General features: G+C 37.7%; 3 protein-coding genes across 4 annotated transcripts; 1 reads left to right on the forward strand and 2 right to left on the reverse strand.

The window, feature by feature from the left end:
• Positions 1–7: 7 nt before the first annotated feature.
• Positions 8–7,261, reverse strand: LOC100641663 (putative deoxyribonuclease TATDN1). Of its 2 annotated transcripts, none has more exons than XM_011409498.2 (11): positions 7,154–7,261; positions 7,085–7,105; positions 6,772–6,866; positions 5,569–5,632; positions 5,340–5,480; positions 4,745–4,873; positions 2,723–2,766; positions 1,390–1,466; positions 635–705; positions 427–559; positions 8–152 (listed from the first exon to the last, which is right to left on the reverse strand). In XM_011409498.2, the coding sequence occupies exons 1-11, from the start codon at positions 7,242–7,244 to the stop codon at positions 56–58; spliced, it is 963 nt and encodes a 320-aa protein (XP_011407800.2). In that variant the 5' UTR covers positions 7,245–7,261; the 3' UTR covers positions 8–55. The 2 variants fall into 2 exon arrangements, with proteins under 2 accessions (XP_011407800.2, XP_019857638.1); XM_020002079.1 differs by having other exon boundaries at positions 6,772–6,899.
• Positions 7,238–11,092, forward strand: LOC100641789 (probable serine carboxypeptidase CPVL). The gene is made up of 13 exons (XM_011409505.2): positions 7,238–7,496; positions 7,557–7,607; positions 7,811–7,872; positions 7,923–8,037; positions 8,161–8,299; positions 8,353–8,419; positions 8,504–8,626; positions 8,726–8,857; positions 9,161–9,259; positions 9,376–9,498; positions 10,270–10,323; positions 10,376–10,552; positions 10,615–11,092. Exons 1-13 carry the CDS (start codon positions 7,325–7,327, stop codon positions 10,711–10,713), a joined length of 1,413 nt encoding a protein of 470 aa, XP_011407807.1. The 5' UTR covers positions 7,238–7,324; the 3' UTR covers positions 10,714–11,092.
• On the reverse strand, positions 11,066–19,093 carry LOC109585900 (uncharacterized). The gene is made up of 4 exons (XM_020002044.1): positions 18,705–19,093; positions 18,029–18,580; positions 13,443–14,404; positions 11,066–12,572 (listed from the first exon to the last, which is right to left on the reverse strand). Exons 2-4 carry the CDS (start codon positions 18,540–18,542, stop codon positions 11,526–11,528), a joined length of 2,523 nt encoding a protein of 840 aa, XP_019857603.1. The 5' UTR covers positions 18,543–18,580; positions 18,705–19,093; the 3' UTR covers positions 11,066–11,525.
• Positions 19,094–19,149: the final 56 nt, after the last annotated feature.

Below are 19,149 nucleotides of genomic sequence, written 5' to 3' on the forward strand. Positions count from 1 at the left end.
AATGATATTCATAGCTAGAGCTAATAATTACACCAAAAATAAATTAATGGTACAACTAGAATTTGAACAATAGGACAGTGTTCTGGTAGACCTGCTTGGCCAGAGAGGCGGGCTCCACACCTCTGACACCTGCAACAACTTCTAAAACTTGTCTATATAATAATGAGAAAACAAAGTATAATGATAAACACAGCCAGTCCTGTGTAATGGACAACGAATATGTGAACTATTACCCCCTATCTGGCCACTAGGGGGATTATAAATAAATTCATTATATTCCTGTTTACTGATAAGTATAATAAATGCACATTATGCATGTGAGCAATACCATATATTGAAAATCAAAGGTTTGAATCACTTAATTAATCTCCCTCTCTCTCTCCCTCTCTCCTCTTCCCTTCTCCCTCTCTCTCTCTCTCTTCTTACATGATGTTTCTCGGTTCATTCCTACTCTTCACGCTCTCTCCTTCTTCCCAGCGTTCTTTCTTTTTTGATGGAAAGTGAGTCTTTACAAACTGATGGCTTGAATGACTAGGACGTATCTCACACCATGGTGCATCTGGAAATGAAACAAGAAAACAAAATACAACATTTGCTGTACTCTCTCTCTCTTTTTCTCTCTCTCATGACTGACCGGTCTCAAGGAGAAGACGATCTGCTGGGATTTCCTTAACAACCTCAAGGTTTTTACTAGTCTTTAAAGAGCTATGAAGTAATTAATAGAAAACGAGAACGCATTGAAACAAACAAAATTAAAACTTCAAAGAACAACTTGAACTAATTGGAACCCACAGGTCACAATCAAAGACATAACTCTTCAGCTAGTTTAGGGAGAGACTTGAGAAAATAATAACAACCAGCCAGCCACTAAAAGGTGGAGTGTACAGACTAGCTTATATATAATGGACACTTTGAGTACAAGAAAGTGACTCAGTTATACAGAGGTGTCCTTTATGTGGAGGTTATTTTATACAGTAAGGAATGTAATTGGTACACTAGGCGCTGTTCGTTAAATGGAGGTGTACGCTATAAAGAGTGTCCATTAAGAGAGGCTATACTGTATAATAACCAATCAAAAGATAAGAGGATGTATGTAGCCAATAATAGTACTGGCACAATGGGGCCTAGGGGGAGGCTCTACCTATGACTAACTCTTAGCAAACAAACCGTAAAAGCAGCAAACCAGCAATGCTTTGTTATCAAAGACTGCCATCAATTCTTTCTTTATTCCACATATTCGAAAAGAGTGTGCATGGAATACTACAGCTCCAATGAGCCATAGCAAGAGTTATAGTGAAATTCAGTGAATAAATATACTACACTACATTGGGATATGAAGGGAGAGCTGGCACGCTGCAGTAGCAGTACATACTTGACCACAACACTCACCATCCATTTACTCCGACGTGAAGCCCAAATTCCACTGCCTCCCTCATCTCCTCTTCAGTGCCATCAAACGAATGTATCTGAAACCACAAGTACATTATTGGTCACATAATACATGTACACATGTAAGTATGTGTAGAAGGATGTACATGTACATAAACATGTGTGTGTATGGTTTGGCTATAAGGCATTAGGTAACATGAATGTGTGTGTGTGTGTGTGTGTGTGTGTCATACTAGCCCTTTCAAAGACATTAGATATTTCAGCCTAGGCCTAAAGCTATGCTTTGATTAATTCCTATCAAATAAACACCTAGAACATGTCCTCTTTAAATTACAATGTCCTCTTAAAAATATCTCATCAAAAGTCCGCTATTTAACAATTAAACTGTAATTAATAAATCCTGTTGCAGCACAGGTATCCTTCATTGCTGAATATACTGCAGACGAATGAAGGAATTCTTTTTGGCAGCTGCTATGTTTCATTCAAAAAAACTAAAGCTACAAATATGCAGCTGTGTAGTAATTGAGGGCATGAGCAATAGCAAACTAACCGAGACCACATGTATCTAATACATTCCATTGGACACACATTATTTGTAGCAAAACAATTAAAGGTATAGTATGAATTGGTAAAAAGAGCCAAATAATAATAATACTATTTTATAGTGAATAAGTATTGTAGCCAAGCTACACTATAGTATTTACATTCTATAGGAATAATGTCATTAATTTTGAATTAGTAAGACTCCTCACGACCACACCCCTGTAAAAGCAGCTGCCTTTAAAAATCAATTTTTTACAAGCGTAAGGCATGCACACACAATTAAAATAACAATAACAATAACAATAACAATAACAATAACAATAACAATAACAATAACAATAATTGTTACCTAATTGCCACAATATCAACTACTAACAAACCATGTATAATTCTCAAAGTGAATTATAATTGAACAAGTCAAGCCCTTCCTCTCTCCACATTATAACATTATAAGCTTCAGTAACAACACTAACAATACTTGTGTGTCAATATTACATTGACAGTAAAGGCAGTTTAAAATGGCATCACTACCAATTAAGCCATTAAGCTCAAGACTGTTTTGAACACATTGGCAACTTGCTGTGATACAAGCAGTGGCAATTATCATACCAATTGTGAAACAAAACGTAGTGCCTTCATTGGAATTCATATTTCAACAGAGAGAGTGATGCATATAAGTGTGATTAATAATAGTGATAGTGATGACGTATTGTACATGCATGCATATCTGTCCAGTGTAGTCAAGAATGCTACGTAAGAGTTAGTTCTAATATAATTAGAAACTTCTTACCACACCACCAGAACGAATCTTGTTCCTGTTCCGCTTTAATATACCTGAGAGAGAGAGAGAGAGAGAGAGAGGGAGGGAGAAGGAGAGAAGAGATTCAAGGCATATTTAATAATTAAAAGACAGCCACAGCCTGTAATGATGGCCATTATAGAAGCCAATAAGTGTATATACACACACAATCAATATAGCTACAGGTATTTCATTGAGATCAAAGGGAGAGATAATGGTAGGCTAAAGGCATAAAGAAAAGGTATGTGCAATTAGGTATGTGAACTCTTGTCTCGGAGAGACACAAGGTCTGTGAAATAATTACTGACTGGTAATTGTTTACAAGACAAAGAACGGCTTTAATGTTCGTACAGAAAAAGAGAGAGGAGACATTGAGGCGTGAAGAAAGAAAGAAGCCAAAGACAATGAAGAGAGAGAGAGAGAGAGAGGGGGGAAGGAGGGAGAGGAATTATAATGGAAGGAAACAGAATTAAGACAAGGAAATAAAAAGGAAGAGAAAGGAAAAGGATGTAACCATGCAACCATATTCCTGAGACTATGGGTTTAGGGTGAGGGCTGACTGTGGCTGCATTAAAAAAACTATACAGGTGTCAGGATAGCCATAAAGTCTAGCTACCATAAAACACAGTCCATACCAATGTACAGTACATATGTGTGTATGGATATGGATACAGGTTAGCAAGATAAATAATGCTTATGATTAAAATTCATTTACACACTATTTTCATCTGCTAATCCTAAGTGTGTACACACACATCCACACACACAGTAAGACAAAGGCAAGCATTAGTATTTAGGCGGCATACGTGTATTTATATCTTGCTAGGTGTACAGTACGTGGCACTTTTAAAACCTTAGTTTAAGAAACAAAGTATCTGAGCCTGTGGTTGCACTAACAGAGCCCAGGGATCAAGTACTAGTGGATGAAGATCCTTGGATTATAATTCCACACTCCAGTGGTCATAGCAACGAAAATTAAAAATAAACATATGATACGTTCGCTTAAAGTTTTGCTACTCATAGATAGTTACAGGGTGGGCTTTTTTGCTTAGAATAACTAAAAAAAGAAATAAAATTTTGGTAAGTTTTGAGTTTTTTTTTAGCGAATGCAAATACTAATAGTCTATGGCTTGGTACTGGTGCTTGGGTGAAAGGTAAAAATGAATTTTATTTGTCTTCAAGAGAAAGCATATGCATACAATGGTGCCAGGAGTACATACATTATAGTGAAAAAACAACACTACCAATACAGTTCATTAGAGGCCTAATTCTTACTTAAAATTCACCCAAACAGCTCAGAAATATGAAGATTAAAGGAAATTAGCTGAAGGGGAAAATTGAATTTCAAGAAATTGTAATTTTTTGCTTGTACACATGCTCCATGGAAATTCTTAAGAATTTGTAACATCACTGTTTACAAATAATGGCAGACAAAGTACAAGTATACATACATTGGTCATTACATACATGACTAGTTTATAATAACTCAGCGTTGCTATGTTAGCTAGCACAGTTCTAAAATCGTTAAGGAGGACAAAACATGGCTACTTCTCATCAGAAAGTCCTCTTTAATTTAAGACAACAAGAGATACACAGCAACGCACATTATTAAAGAAGCGAGATATAGTCTTGTCAAAGCCATAAAAGCTCTTCTCTCTACTACACATTAATGATATAGCCTATAGTGATAGTAGGGCCCATAAATGTCACTGGAATCCAGTTGGTTGGAATTGATAGTGAAAAGACACATAGTGGGGAATGCCTCCGTATAAAGGACACAAACACACGCTTCACATAGATTTGTAAATTCATGAATTCATGAACTCCCACAGAAAAAGAATTAAAATGATAATAGCCAATAGCTTGTACTCTCTTTTCTCTTTTACAATTGGTACAAAGGGGTCCACACCCTGTGCTTGTATGCAGCAGCAATTGGCTACAAGTGACACTAAATACTCTTTACAAATTGGTGTTACTATAGCTACAGGATCAATGGAATAGTACACTACTAACTCATGAAGTCTGAAAAGGAATTCCGACAATGAAGGAATAAAGGGAGGGATGTTTCTTCCGCCAATGACAGCTGCTCTTCAAAATATTTGAGTTGAGTTGACTTATCACAAAAATGAAGACGATCGTAATCTAAGAGAGAGAGAGAAGAAAGAAAATAAGAAAAAATATTTAATAAAAAGAGATAAATATTTGCTAACGAGTTCCCATTAATATCATTACAACTCGGTAAGAGTGAAAAAGGAAGTTTGATCGTCTACAAACATGAATTACATGATACGGTTGAGGACTTACATGTACATATTTAAGAGGAATTGGGTGTGTGGAATGACAATTGCTTCATTGCGTATTGTATATCCCTTCCTTTCCACTTCATGTATAAAGCAATTAGTGATAATCAGATCAAGAATTAGGAGTAACATAATAACAACAGTCACCACTCAATCACTTCTTTCCTTTTTCCATCCTCGACCTCGCTCCCTCCCTCCCTCTCCCCTCTCTCTCCCTCCTCCCCTCTCTCTCCCTCCCTCCCTCCCCCCTCTCCCTCTCTCCCTCACTCTCTCTCCCTCTCCTTCTCTCTCTCTCCCTCTTTCTCTACCTAATCCACATTCTCCTATTGCTACGACCTTTTTCCTGTTCTCCTTTGCTAAATTCAAAAGCTCGGACAAATGCTTCTGAGGTTCAGTCTCAAAGTCTCCACAGCGGGTTGGGTGTACGCCTACCGTGGTATACAAGTGATCTAATGGGATAGGATGAAAGAAGATACAAAAGATGTAATGCCTTGAAATGGAGGAGAGCATAGGGCGTACAAATAGAAGCAGTCTAACCTTCATTCAGTGATAATTGCAAAGCATCTTTACAATCGCTTAAACTCCCTCCGGTCACAATAATCTGACGACATGTTGAGATATAGAGTACAAGAGGTAGAGGGAAAGGAATGTAATTGAATGAATCAACAGAGAATGAGTGCAAATAAAGAATTAGTGAGTATCAACAAAGGTGTGTGCTGGTTTGTTATCCAGGCATTCTGATCTATTGTTCTTATCAAAGGGCAACTGTTACAAGTTGGAAAAAATGTTCAATACACACACAGAGACAGACAGACAGACACACACACACAGAGACTTAAAAGGTTTCAACTTTTGATCGATAAACAGAGAGAGCCTAAGTGTCTGGTGGTACTATTAAATAACTAGCTAATGAAGTAACAATGGACACTCGTCTGTGAGAGAATCCCAAGGCTAATTATTATTGTACTAATTTCAATATAATAGCTCAATAATTATTAATGATAGTAATTCGATATACACCCACACTCAAATGAATGGCTCAATCCAATAACCACAACATGACAAAATGACATGGTGGACCATTAAAACCAATGACTAATGTCTTCTACTATGAGCACTAGCTATTATGCATCATAAGACTTTGGAGCAACTTTAAAAAATTTGTAAAAAATCCAAACGTGATTTGAATCAACTCAAACTTGAAATACAACATAAGAACATGTATATGTAATAGATAAAATTATAAAAATGAAGAATTCTCTCCTAGCCATTTTTGACAAAATTTGTCAAAATTCTCTGTACTATAGTACAGGGACTTTGGCCTGATTTTGAAGCAACTTTAAAAATTCGTAAAAAATCCAAATGCGATCGGAATCAGCTCAAACTTGAAACACAACATAAGAACATGTAAATGCATCAAATAAAATTATAAAAATGGAGAATTCTCTCATAGTCATTTTTGGCAAAATTTGTCAAAATTCCCTGTACTATAGTACAGGGACTTTGGCCTGATTTTGAAAAATTCGTAAAAAATCTAAATGTGATCGGAATCAGCTCAAACTTGAAACACAACATAAGAACATGTATATGCATCAGATAAAATAATAATAAAAATCGAGACTTCTCTCATAGCCATTTTTGACAAAATTTGGTTACAAAGTCCCTGTACTATACAAGCCAACTTTGACCAGAATCGCTTAAACAACAACAACAATAATAATATTAATTAAATTAAACAACCTTTTCCACTCCGGTCTCGTAGCTTCGTTTGAGTACAGAGTCCAAATCAGGAGGATGACAATTCTTGCCATAATAAACCCCCTGATACATTGGATCTAACAAATCATTAAAAACAGTTCGGGCAAAACCTAGACTTTTGTTTACAGAAAATTCATAAAATTTTAGTTAAAAATTTTGGCCAACAACACAAGTGAATATTAACACTCGACAAAAATTTCCCGCTATACGGTAATTTTTAAAAAGGAGTCTTTTACAAATTGAAAATAATTTCCAATTTTTCTTAAATTTTTGTTTGTCCGGTTATTGCATTTACCTGTCAAATTAGCTCCTATGTCTACAAAAAAATGAAATTAAAAAAAAAGAATAAAAAATTTGAATTGACCTATAAAACTATAGCTCTCTCCAGTTGCCATGATTGAGAATAGTCTTCTTTTTTTAATAATATTTTTAAAGAAAAACCTAATAAAAAGCATTAAATTTATTGTCACCACGTGGGAAAAAAGGCGTGTCTTAAGTTCAAAGTCAGCCACACCCTCCACCCACGTGATCAAAGATGGCATCAGTCTTACAACTCATCATTTTTGTTCTCACTTTATCACTCTTGGCTCAGATCAGCCACAGCTTGCAATACGTCCCACGAACACTCCTCTCCCCTCAAGAAGGTGATGACCCCGGGGACCCTCTCATATTGACCCCCTATGTTGTCAGTGGAGATGTTGACAAAGGTAAAAAGGCATAGAGTCTAGCTCCTTCCATAATAATTTTAATTTTTGATTTTTATACAGCTAAGAGTTTGAGTCAAGTGAATGGAATAGGCTCCTTTCCCAGCTATTCAGGTACTCCTGTTCAGTAAGACCACTCCCATTTGATTCATACTGGTCGGTAGTAGTTTTTATTTTATGGGCGGGGCTAATTTGAGCAGACAGCCTCATTAATATTCATAATTACTGCAAGATTAATTGATGCGTATAAAATAGAATTCCCAGTTTGGGCGGGAAAGGAGAAACAATGCTATATAAATCTCTTTGTGCTTGTATAGGGTACTTCACTGTTGACGATAAAAACAATGGAAACATGTTTTTCTGGTTCTTTCCCTCTCAAGTGGGCTAGGCCTATATCCTACTCATTACGAGTGTCCTTTCTTTCCTTAGGATGGAGCAGCTGATGCACCTGTTGCTCTCTGGCTCCAGGGGGGGCCAGGGGGGTCCTCAATGTTCGGACTTTTTGTTGAAAATGGTCCCCTAGCTGTTGACGCTAATGGAAAGAGTAGGTTTTTAAATGAGGCCCTTATATGGGGGATTTGTATTGGTATTTTGACATAATCATTGTATATGTTTTAGTATTGAAGTATGAGACTATGAAATATTATTAATTATCTTTTTTTTGCAGTGTATGAGCGTAAAGTAACGTGGAATCAGCATTACCACATGCTTTATATCGACAATCCAGTTGGAACTGGTTTCAGTTTTACCAATTCATCTGCTGGTTTATCTACCAACGAGGAACAAGTGGCAGATAATCTCTACAAGTACGTAAGGAGAGGTGTCCTTTAATTATTTTTCTTTCCTTCTCTCATTCAAGTGCTCTTGTCCAGTTTTTCCTGATATTTTCAGAGTATCTGAAAAACCCATTCTACATTACTGGCGAAGTGAGTCCATCCATTGCATGTATTGATACATTGCACTTTCTATATAATAATTATTTTACATGTTTTTGTGATTTATTGTTGCAGTCCTATGCTGGTAAATACATACCTGCCCTTGGTTACAAGATACACATCAGCAACCCAGGCGCTCTTGTACAGATTAATTTGGTTGGACTGGCACTGGGTGACGCACTGATAGATCCAGAACATGTAAAGAATAGAAACCTTTTGTCTCACTTCTGTTCTCTCTCTCTCCCCCCTCTCTCTCCCTCTCTCTCCCTCTCTCTCTCTCTCTCTCTCTATGATCAGATTGTTCCCGGATATGCTGATCTACTCTATAATATAGGGATGGCTGATATCAACGAGTCTACCTTTATCAAGTCTTGTACTGACAAGGCTGTTGGTTATATTCAAAACAAGCAATTCAAAGATGCCTTTGATGTGAGTGGTGAGATTTTATTTGCATTTAAAATACACGCTTTCAGTTTCATTTTGAAATTTAAATTCTGATGCTCGTAATGCAAAAATTATGCTCTGAAGTCTGAATCAGCTCAAAATTTCTACATAGCATAAGGAAATTGATTAAATTGTAATGAAAATGATTTACCAATGTTTAACGAGATGTTTGTTGTCTCAAAATATTTGACCATAGTAACTATAACTTGATCTTGTTTATGTAGTATCCCTTTCTTCATGTACTGTGCATTCTATTTTATGTAATAAATTATTATTTTTGTATTTTAGGTTTTTGACACATTGCTTAATGGTGATATATATCCTTATCCTACTTACTTCTATAATGTGACTGGAACCACAAACTATTTCAATTATCTTCTACTAAAAGTGAATGAATTGCATCTGTATAATGTGTATTATTGCTATTATGACATGTACAAGTACACATGTATTTCAAACTATGTATTTCTATATTTTAAGCTACTCTGTTTTCTATCTTGTAGGCTCCTGCAGATTTTAATTATTTCTACCAGTTTCTCAATGCGGAGTCGACAAGAAAAGCTATTCATGTCGGGAACACAAAGTTCAATGATGGAGGAACTGATGTGGAGATTGCATTGATCAATGTAAGCAGGGGAGGGCTCATTTAAAAAAAATATTTTAAAAATCCAAATGTGATCGGAATCGGCTCAAACTTTCTACACAATATAAGAACATGTATATGTATCAGGAAAATTATAAAAATTGAGAATTCTCTCCTTTTCGTTTTTGGTGAAATTTGGCCAACGACCCTGTACTATAGTACAGGGACTTTGGCCCGATTTTGGAGCAACTTTAAAAATTCATAAAAAATTCAAACGTGATCGGAATCGGCTCAAACTTTCTACACAATATAAGAACATGTATATGTATCAGGAAAATTATAAAAATTGAGAATTCTCTCCTTTTCATTTTTGGTGAAATTTGGCCAACGACCCTGTACTATAGTATAGGGACTTTGGCCCAATTTTGGAGCAACTTTAAAAATTCATGAAAAATTTAAACGTCATCAGAATCGGCTCAAACTTTCTACACAATATAAGAACATGTATATGTATCAGGAAAATTATAAAAATTGAGAATTCTCTCCTTTTCGTTTTTGGTGAAATTTGGCCAACGACCCTGTACTATAGTATAGGGACTTTGGCCCAATTTTGGAGCAACTTTAAAAATTCATGAAAAATTTAAACGTCATCAGAATCGGCTCAAACTTTCTACACAATATAAGAACATGTATATGTATCAGGAAAATTATAAAAATTGAGAATTCTCTCCTTTGATGAAAGGTCCCTCTGTACTATGGTACTCATAGTCACCACCAAATATGAACCTCATTTTACACTCTTGTATATTTTTAGGATATTATGGACACTCAAGTGGATAATTTTGTCACTCTGCTTGAAAATTACAAAGTAATTTTATTTATTTATAATTAACGTTTATTCTCTAATTCCTCTACATCAGATATTGCTGTACAATGGTCAGCTTGATATAATAGTTGGTGCTCCTTTGACTGAAAACTTCATGCAGCAGCTGAAATGGTCCGGCCAGTCTGATTATTTGAATTCCGCAAAGACGGTTTGGCGACTGAACGGAACGACAGTCGGCTATGTGAGACAAGTGGGAGGAACTTTCCAACAAGTTAGTGAGAAATAGAGCAAGATGATGAATAAATCTTTCTTTCTCTCTCTCTCTCTGGTAAGGTTGTGATAAGAAATGCCGGTCATATTCTTCCTTACGATCAGCCCGAGGTCGCTCTAGCCATGCTGCAGAATTTCGTTAATCTACAGCCGAATAATTGATAGAGCTATAGAAGACTTATAGTAATACATGATACATGTACATATATTATAATACATATAAACATGGTAGCTGCCCTGTAAATAAATATAAGCTGAATTGCTGGGATGTTGTTGATTGTTATTATTTTTGTTATTTATTATTATTATTATTATTATTATTATTATTATTATTAGTACAATGTATAAAAATAGGAGAGACTGTTATAGTGGGTTTGATATAAGAATATAGCCACCACTAGAAAAGGAGGTAGGAGCGTATGAAACAGACAAAATATAAAAATGGCAATAATGAATACGGGTCGATCTGTATGCATGCTTGGAAAAGAGAGAGAAAGAAATTAACACAAAAATGTAATTGGCACACAAAACGTTTAAGTCATTTGTATCAAGAGGAATATTAGGAGAGAGAGAGAGAGAGGACACAAATAATTAAAATCATTATTAAAAGAGGGAGAGTTGTGTGTGATATAAATATATCTTAATAATAGCGTAAAATTTAAAACTTTTTTGAATTAAAGTGATCCTGGAGTAAGGGAGGGAGGGAGAAGAGCTAGCAAACACCACATTACGAGTGCCAATTTAAAAAAAAAAGACGAAAAGAGAGAGAGAGAACAAAACAGAACACAATCACAAAGAATGAAACAATATATAATGAATACTGCCCTTTCAAAAGGGGAGGAAGAACTAGTGATTGTTTGAGAAGAATAATAATTGACTGTAACATCTGAAGACACCTTGAAAACACTGTCCATGCACTATCTGTTTCATGATGTGTTACTGGATACAATAATGGATGGATGGATGGTGGTCTATCAGGTATCATAAACCAGTTTTACTGCCGAGAGGAGCGATTCTGGTGTAGCTATTAACAAGTACGTGAACAAGAGTCGACTGTCAATGTCACTGTTGAGATACGAATGAGGCTGTCCCTTTAATGATGGCCGTAGGTAAAAGGAACATATTTCTGATACGAGCCATTCCTGGCAGTCAGTGATTGTCGTACATTCTCCCTCTGGCGGCCCAAATAGCAACAGGAAGCAACAGAGTGCCGACTGTAGGGACGTGGGTCTCTCCTCCTGACCCAAAGTAAGTACCTTCTTCACTAGGGTTCTAAGTCTCGGCGAGAAACAGTTCAACTCTGGGATATTCTCAGCTGTCGTTAGCAGAGGCTCCGGGCTTTCGTTAAAAACCTCTGTGAAGAACCTTGCGACTGTAAAAGCATTGGAGCTCTTTAGAAACAGGGAGAGAGGCGGGACTTCGGAAAGCAGGAGTGACGAGCAGTCCCTAAGGTATGCAAGCTCTGGTGAAAACCCTAACAAGGTTTTAGGCGAGTACTCACAAAAGAGATCCTGGAGGTGACTCGAGTCCTTACCATTGATACTCAAGGAATGGCTCAACCCAATCAACACTAAATGATGACGGGCATCAAATAGAATATCACTTGGAGACAAGTGTGTCACAATGATGCCATATTGGTCCAAATGGGAGAGGGTAAGAAACAACTGAGTCAGTAGCAATACTGCCGTCCGTTCCTTGAAACCATAAGGTGCTACAGGCTGTAACTGTTGTTTAGTGGAGAGATAAGACTGAAACGAAGAATAACTATCTGCAAGAAACAACAGGTGGACTTCGGGCGCCATCTTGAGCGATATGTGGCTCTCGTCCGGACAAAAGTTTCTCGTGAATCGTTCAAAGGGTCTTGAGTGTGCGGGACAGTAGTGTAGTAGACGAGGTATGTTTGGGTGTGGCGGTAGTGAGGTAAGGATTGAAGGCTCAGTGCAGTCTGTCTTCATGTAGGATCGCGAGTGGTAGAGTTCTGACACGTCTTTATCCCCGAGGTCAAATATTTTAGTAATTACCTGCAAGCATAAATAAATTAATGACAGGTTACAGCTGGTAATTTTGTACAGGGGCGTAATTTGACAAATAATTATTGCTACTTTTTGGTGATTTTTGATTTCGCAGGTTTGCGTTCATATACCAGTAATGGCTTAATTTTGTTAAATGACTATACAACAACAAGTTTACCAAAATTTTCCTGCTCCAAAATTACCAGCTAACTATGGTATATACATGTACATGTACACACCACAATGTATTGGTAACACCATATCAATGAATGAGCAATGTTGGGAGTATCAGTGGTTAGAGTAACAAGGAGGATAAAGGAGACAGAACAAAGGCTACAACAAATTGAATGCATGTATACACTTTGGCACACACACACACACACACACACACACAAATAAATAGGTTGACACAAATTCTTCACACTACACAGAGCATGTAATAAGAAGTGGTATTTCATACTTATTGATTCACTCCATGCTATAGCATGCTCTGGATACTATATTCATACTATGAGTAGTCTCCACCCAAGGTAGACAACCGACCACATGAAATAATGCATGATCTTATGTTGTTTATTTTGGTACAGGAAGAGATGCCTGTTCTTTCCAAATATGGTCATAAGGGAGACCACCTTCTCAACAAATATTTGACAACTAAGAGCTAAAGCATTCTGGTAGTACATAGTGCAGGAATAATGCAACCACATAACTTATAAATGCTACATGTATACAGTATTGCAGTACATGCATGATGAGTATAGATGAGTTTACTATTATACACAATTATAGAGTGGATGTATAATGTCTGTATTATATTGGAGTGTCTCTTGCAAGGGTATAATAGCAGAGTTTAGATTAATAATTACACATACAACTCACTCTTAGTAAAACTGCTCTATTTTGTAATGACTTCTCGCTGGAGGCTTGAGGATGAAGTTTGACTTTAAAAACCATCTCGGCGTAATTTGGAGTTGGGCTGCCATGAGCTACGCTAATAGGACTACCAGCTGTCGTCTCGTTTGAAAGTATTTCATAATCACAGCCCCAGACGTACTCAATGGCTGAATCAAGATGTCTGCTAGTTTCCTTCAACCTTTTGCTACAAAACTCCCCGGTGAGACTGCAAAGTGATTCATATTCTTTAGTATCGAAGCCAAGGTCATTATGAACTGAGCTCAATAGCGAGGCAACATGAACAGAGTCTAATCCACCGCCATATTGAACAGAGACCGTCTCGTTTAGATGATGGATCATGTTTTGGACGCGGAGTTTTGGAGCCGAGAGACGAGAAGCAGGAGGAAGGGAGAGGGCAGAGGTGGAGTCACATTCAATCTCATTAGGAGAGTGGTGAATCAAGGAGTGCAAGTGGAGGGGGTCTTCCGAGAAAGGGAGGGAAGCTCCGAAATCATGATACGTCTGGGTCCTACGAGGATCTGATATGAGCGTTTGAGTTGGTAGTATGAGTTGAGAGTCGTGCGACATGTTGGCAAGGCTTGATCTCTGAGGAGAGGTCCTGGTCTGTGCTTGTAACAAGAGAGACGTGGGTGAAGGAGACTTACCCCTCCCGTTGCTGCTCCCATACGTAATCGGTTGCTCCCTCAGGTTGGCATAGCAACGAGAAGGCTCCGCCCCAGAGAAACTATAAGTTCTGGAAACATCTGTTTTTCGTTTTGGACCATAGCTGGCTCCGCCCACAGAGCTGTCATCACGACTACCGTTAGCGTAGGGATAGAGGAGTTGTCTTGGCGGTGTTAGACGTGTGTTGGTTGTCTCTGTTGAGGAGGAGCGTATCCTCGAGGAAGAAGATAGGCCAGACACTCTCTGATGTACATGTACGTGTCCTAAATAAAGAAAAGGTTTAGTTATAGGCAAAAATGACAGGACAATAGAATAAATAAAAATACATGTAACAAAATAGAGAAGGAGAGAGAGAGAGAGAGAGAGAGAGAGAGAGAGGAGGAAGAGAAAGCATGTACATATACATATAAGTGAAGTCAAACTATCATATTTCAGGGTAGTTTATGCATGCGAGCAGTTTACCATTACCGTTCAACAATATTCATTATAATACCCGAGATAGAGAGGTCTATAGTCCTCTATCTATTAGTACATGCATTGTGTACCTATCTGTATGTAAACTTTCTTTGGTGAGGCCACCTATTGGATATACAAGGGGAAATTTCCTTTCTGCCCTGATAAGGTATCTTGTGTTAAGCTACATAGGAATTTATTGATAGACATATACACAGTCCAATACAGTATAGTACATACAAACACGCCTTTGTACTATAACACACGCAATGTACATGAAAGAGAGAAAGAAGAGGAAGGGAGAGAGAGGGGGAAGGAGAGAGAGAGAGAGAGAGAGAGAGAGAGAGGGGGAAGGAGAGAGAGAGAGAGAGAGGGAGGGAGAGAGAAGGAATGAGAGAAGACAGAACAAATGTGTAATTACTATGATGTAAGTTTGCCCCAATAAGTCACCAATAATTAATAATGTATGTGAACCAATCTCTCATAAATGGATATGGTGTAGGCTGTAGTTCAAAGCATAATGATTCTTTGATCCACCCTGACATATAATGATATACACACACTCATTACTGTACGCACATATGCACAATACAATATGTCACAGATTCACTTTTAGTTCTTGTTTTATGTCTCCCAAGACAAACTGTGTACAGTGACTGAGTAGCTCTTACATGCACCAGCAGTAAGTAGCAGCTACATAATGTCTTTTAATTCTGAGAAAGACGCATAATACTACCTTTATCTTTATAACCAATGCAGAGACTACAGATTTTATATAATCCATGCACAAATGCTGTAAGGTGAAGGAATGCTTCCATGTATGAAGGATTGCATGTATTGCAGACTGTCTGGCAGTGATATCTTAAACTTACTATATCTATCAAATTGACCATGGAATTGACTAATTGTATAATAATTTGGCAGCCTTGCATAAAAAGCATCATATATACATTGCACAATAAATACTGTGTTAGTTGCAACTAAGAGTTTAATGCAATTAAGTACTGAGAGGCTACAAAAGGGAGTTACCAAGGGACATAGCACCAGGTCTAATTATATGTCCACCAATAAATGATTTGGTTTATGATATTAAGAGTGATGTACGTACTTGTTTACAGAAAAAGCGAGCGAGAGAGAGTGCGTGAGCGAAAGAGACAGAGAAGGGTTAGTCCTGATAATGCTCAGCCAATACTTGTTTGTTTGTATATATAATGTTAAACAACACTGGTGAACTTTCAGTGTCCATTGAAAAGAAGAGAATGAGAGGGGCAAAGCTCCACGAATGGTAGAGCCCAATTCATAAAAGTATCATTATTTGAGCAAGCTTTGAATGAGTTCTCTCCCTCTCTCTCTCTCTCTTTAAGAATAACTTGTAGATATTTCAGCACAGTAAGAACATTAGTGTTGATCTTATAAAGGTACATGCATATGTATGTCATCATTATGTGCTTCTTCCCTGTGTCTTAAGTATTAAAGCAGTTCGCAGACACGTAACACTCAAACTAGCTGTAGGCCAGTGATGTTACACAAAACCTACACTTTCACATAACTCAAAATGCAGCAAGTCATTTTTTCTTTTATTACTCCCTTCCTTCTTAAACAGTATATGCTGGACTGTTAATATTATATAAATAGATTGGATTAACTGGTTGTATGGGCTCTATAAATGTAATCAGACTCATCTTAAACCACATTGAAGCATGAGACCATGCAGTCAAAAAAACCATAACACAAATAGACAAGCCTCCATTCTCATTGATGAGCGCTTTGAGCTGTAACATACAAGTACATGTACATGTATGTACACAGGCCATACATGTACATGTACTTAAGATACATGTATAGCTGCTCCCTACTTGTGTCCTTTCTTTTTTTATTAATATTTCCATGGGAAGCTTATTGTTACAAGAGTGTAGTGGCAGAGATAAAAACCAGCGATAAGGTTACAAAATATGGTGGGCATATAGTGGCCTGTCTGTGAACTCATAGAAATTCATATACACACATACTCTGTATTGATTGAGCTAGTATTAGTCCCCGTTATAATAATTGTGTATAATGTTTAATATGTGGAGAGCAGGTGGCCCTATCTCTCCCTCTCGTGTGTTTATAGTGTGGAGATTGAGCGGTTATTTCCCTACCATAACCACACTCTCTCAATACATTGTACATACAAATGTATTATAAGTCTGTTTGGAATGGCGCTATTCGGTTATTGGCCATACATCAACCAAGTGGGAGCGCCGGAAATTTGAGAGAAAGAGAGAAAGAGGGGGAGGCAGTAACGATACTGATCAGGTGTAAATACCACCGCTAGTGAAGCAGCTGATAACATGAAAAAAATCCCCCACTCTCTACAGTACACTTGAACTCTCCTTGATGGCATACCAGATTACTGGTGTCACATAACCCTAGGGGACAGGGTCCTGCTAACACTTGATTATTAACAGTCTGAATGTCTATACTCCATGATACTTTCCCCTTGCACTGGGTGGAGTCATAGTCCCTTAATTACGTGTACCTGCCCACTATAACTGCACGTGCACATACTGAAACTAAAGGGGCTGTATCTTCCCCAGAAGAAGCCAGCCTCTTTTCTTATATCATATACCTCCAGCAACAGTACTAGAAAACACTACACAGTACAGTGGACATGTTAGGATTGGAATCTAGATCATCAAAGATATAGAAAAACTTTGAAAGAGAAGAGATCGCCACTAAACCAGGAAATAGAAAGCTCACACAGAGAGGAGAGGCTATAATCAAGCTTTTGTACAAACACAAATATATACACAACCACGCCCTCGTCCTTTTTGTATGTTTACTAGCTCCAATGGTCTCCATAAAATGGCGGCTACCTCTTCGTCATAAATAATAATTATTCGGTTGTGGGTTAAATTAAAACCCGAGACAGCTGCATGGTTATTAATACATTAATGAGAGGAGAAATGGTATGATAGTTGACCCCATTTTGAAAGCAGAATATAGCCACTGTGGTGGAGTAATCTATACACAGACAACTGATGCTCCCAACTGTACCATAATAGGCAAGAAATTCTAGCCCTTTCCCAAATTTTGGGACTCAAATAATATATTTTAGGATTATAATGAATGCATTAGGAAGGAGTGCCAAATACAAGCCGACACATAATATGTCATTATTACAATGAAATGAGTATCTCTTCAATGCACACGTGTACACATACATATCTCACTTCTCTTCCCTTTTATACAAGCGATACATAATGTATGCGTACTTTATATGTACATGTACATGTATATACTTTATAGCATACTAGTTGAATGCATTACTTTTATGTACTGTACATGTAATACATACAGTTTTTCAATGCCTAAGCAACCACACACACACACACACACACACACACATACACAATACTACACACCATATGGCCTTACTACTATTAGCTAACCTTTGTCAAAGACCTCAAATAACTTGTGCAAGTCCGTTTGGTTCGTATATCGTCCAGCTTCAAGTGGCGTCTCTCCTTTGCTGTTTCTTGCCTTGTAATTTGCTCCGGCGTTTAACAGGAGCTTAATGCACTCAACGTGTCCCCTCATGGAGGCAATGTGAAGAGGTGTGTCACCGTCACAGTTAGGCTGATCTAGATTACACCCTCCCCATATGAATTCTTGGACGATCTCCTTATTCCCACGGCTACAGGCCTCATGTAGGGGGTAATACTCGTATACCATGTGACGATAAGGGTCGGCCTTTTTGTGGAGCAGAAATCGACAGACGGAGGGCTGGCCAACCTTTACTGCCCAATACAGTGGGGTTATAATGTAGGGCTTGCCGTCCTCTGACTGATATGGAATCTCTGTATTGACTGAGTACTGGTTCGTACTTAGGAGGCGCTCTAGACTTGGGATGTCCGCGTCTCTTATTGCTTCAAGAAGCGGCTCGTATCCAGCCCGTAGGGTCATACTGAACGTTGATAAGTATAATAGTCACTTGTTGTAGTCTGGAGGCAGAGAGAGTGAGAAAACAGATGAAGAAATACAAAAACCAGCAGTATTGATGGGAAATGGCAAAGCGACAAGGATACCTTGTATTTTATGATAGCAGGCCTTTGTCGACTCGCTTACCTAGTTATTTTTGGTCAAGGAATTTAAACCAAGAGGCATAATGAACTTTAAATCAACCTTCGAACCAAGGGGAAGCTCTGGGCTATACACTCTCTTAAGACTACACACACACCGAGAGACGGCCGAGAGGGAGTTGTTTTATTAGTAAATGATATATTGCTTTGTGTGTTATATGTTTATGTACAAAAGGGTTATTACCCCCAATGGCCTTTAACTTATAGTTGCAGGGAGATCCCGGCCAGACATCAAGAAGGAGTCACGCGATTAAAATTTTATGGGTGCGTGACAGCGAATTTTGCGTGGGAGTATATTAGTGATATCCAAAAGCTTTTGTGGGGATATTCTGCTCCTTGATATTGCAAAATTTGGTAATTTTCACCTAGAAGTGTGACATTGCAAGAAAAAACTGAGAAAAAATATGAAAAATGAGAGAAATATCTGCAGC

Source organism: Amphimedon queenslandica, unplaced genomic scaffold (genome assembly GCF_000090795.2).
Source record: "Amphimedon queenslandica unplaced genomic scaffold, v1.1 AMPQUscaffold_13514, whole genome shotgun sequence".
Taxonomy (NCBI): domain Eukaryota; kingdom Metazoa; phylum Porifera; class Demospongiae; order Haplosclerida; family Niphatidae; genus Amphimedon; species Amphimedon queenslandica.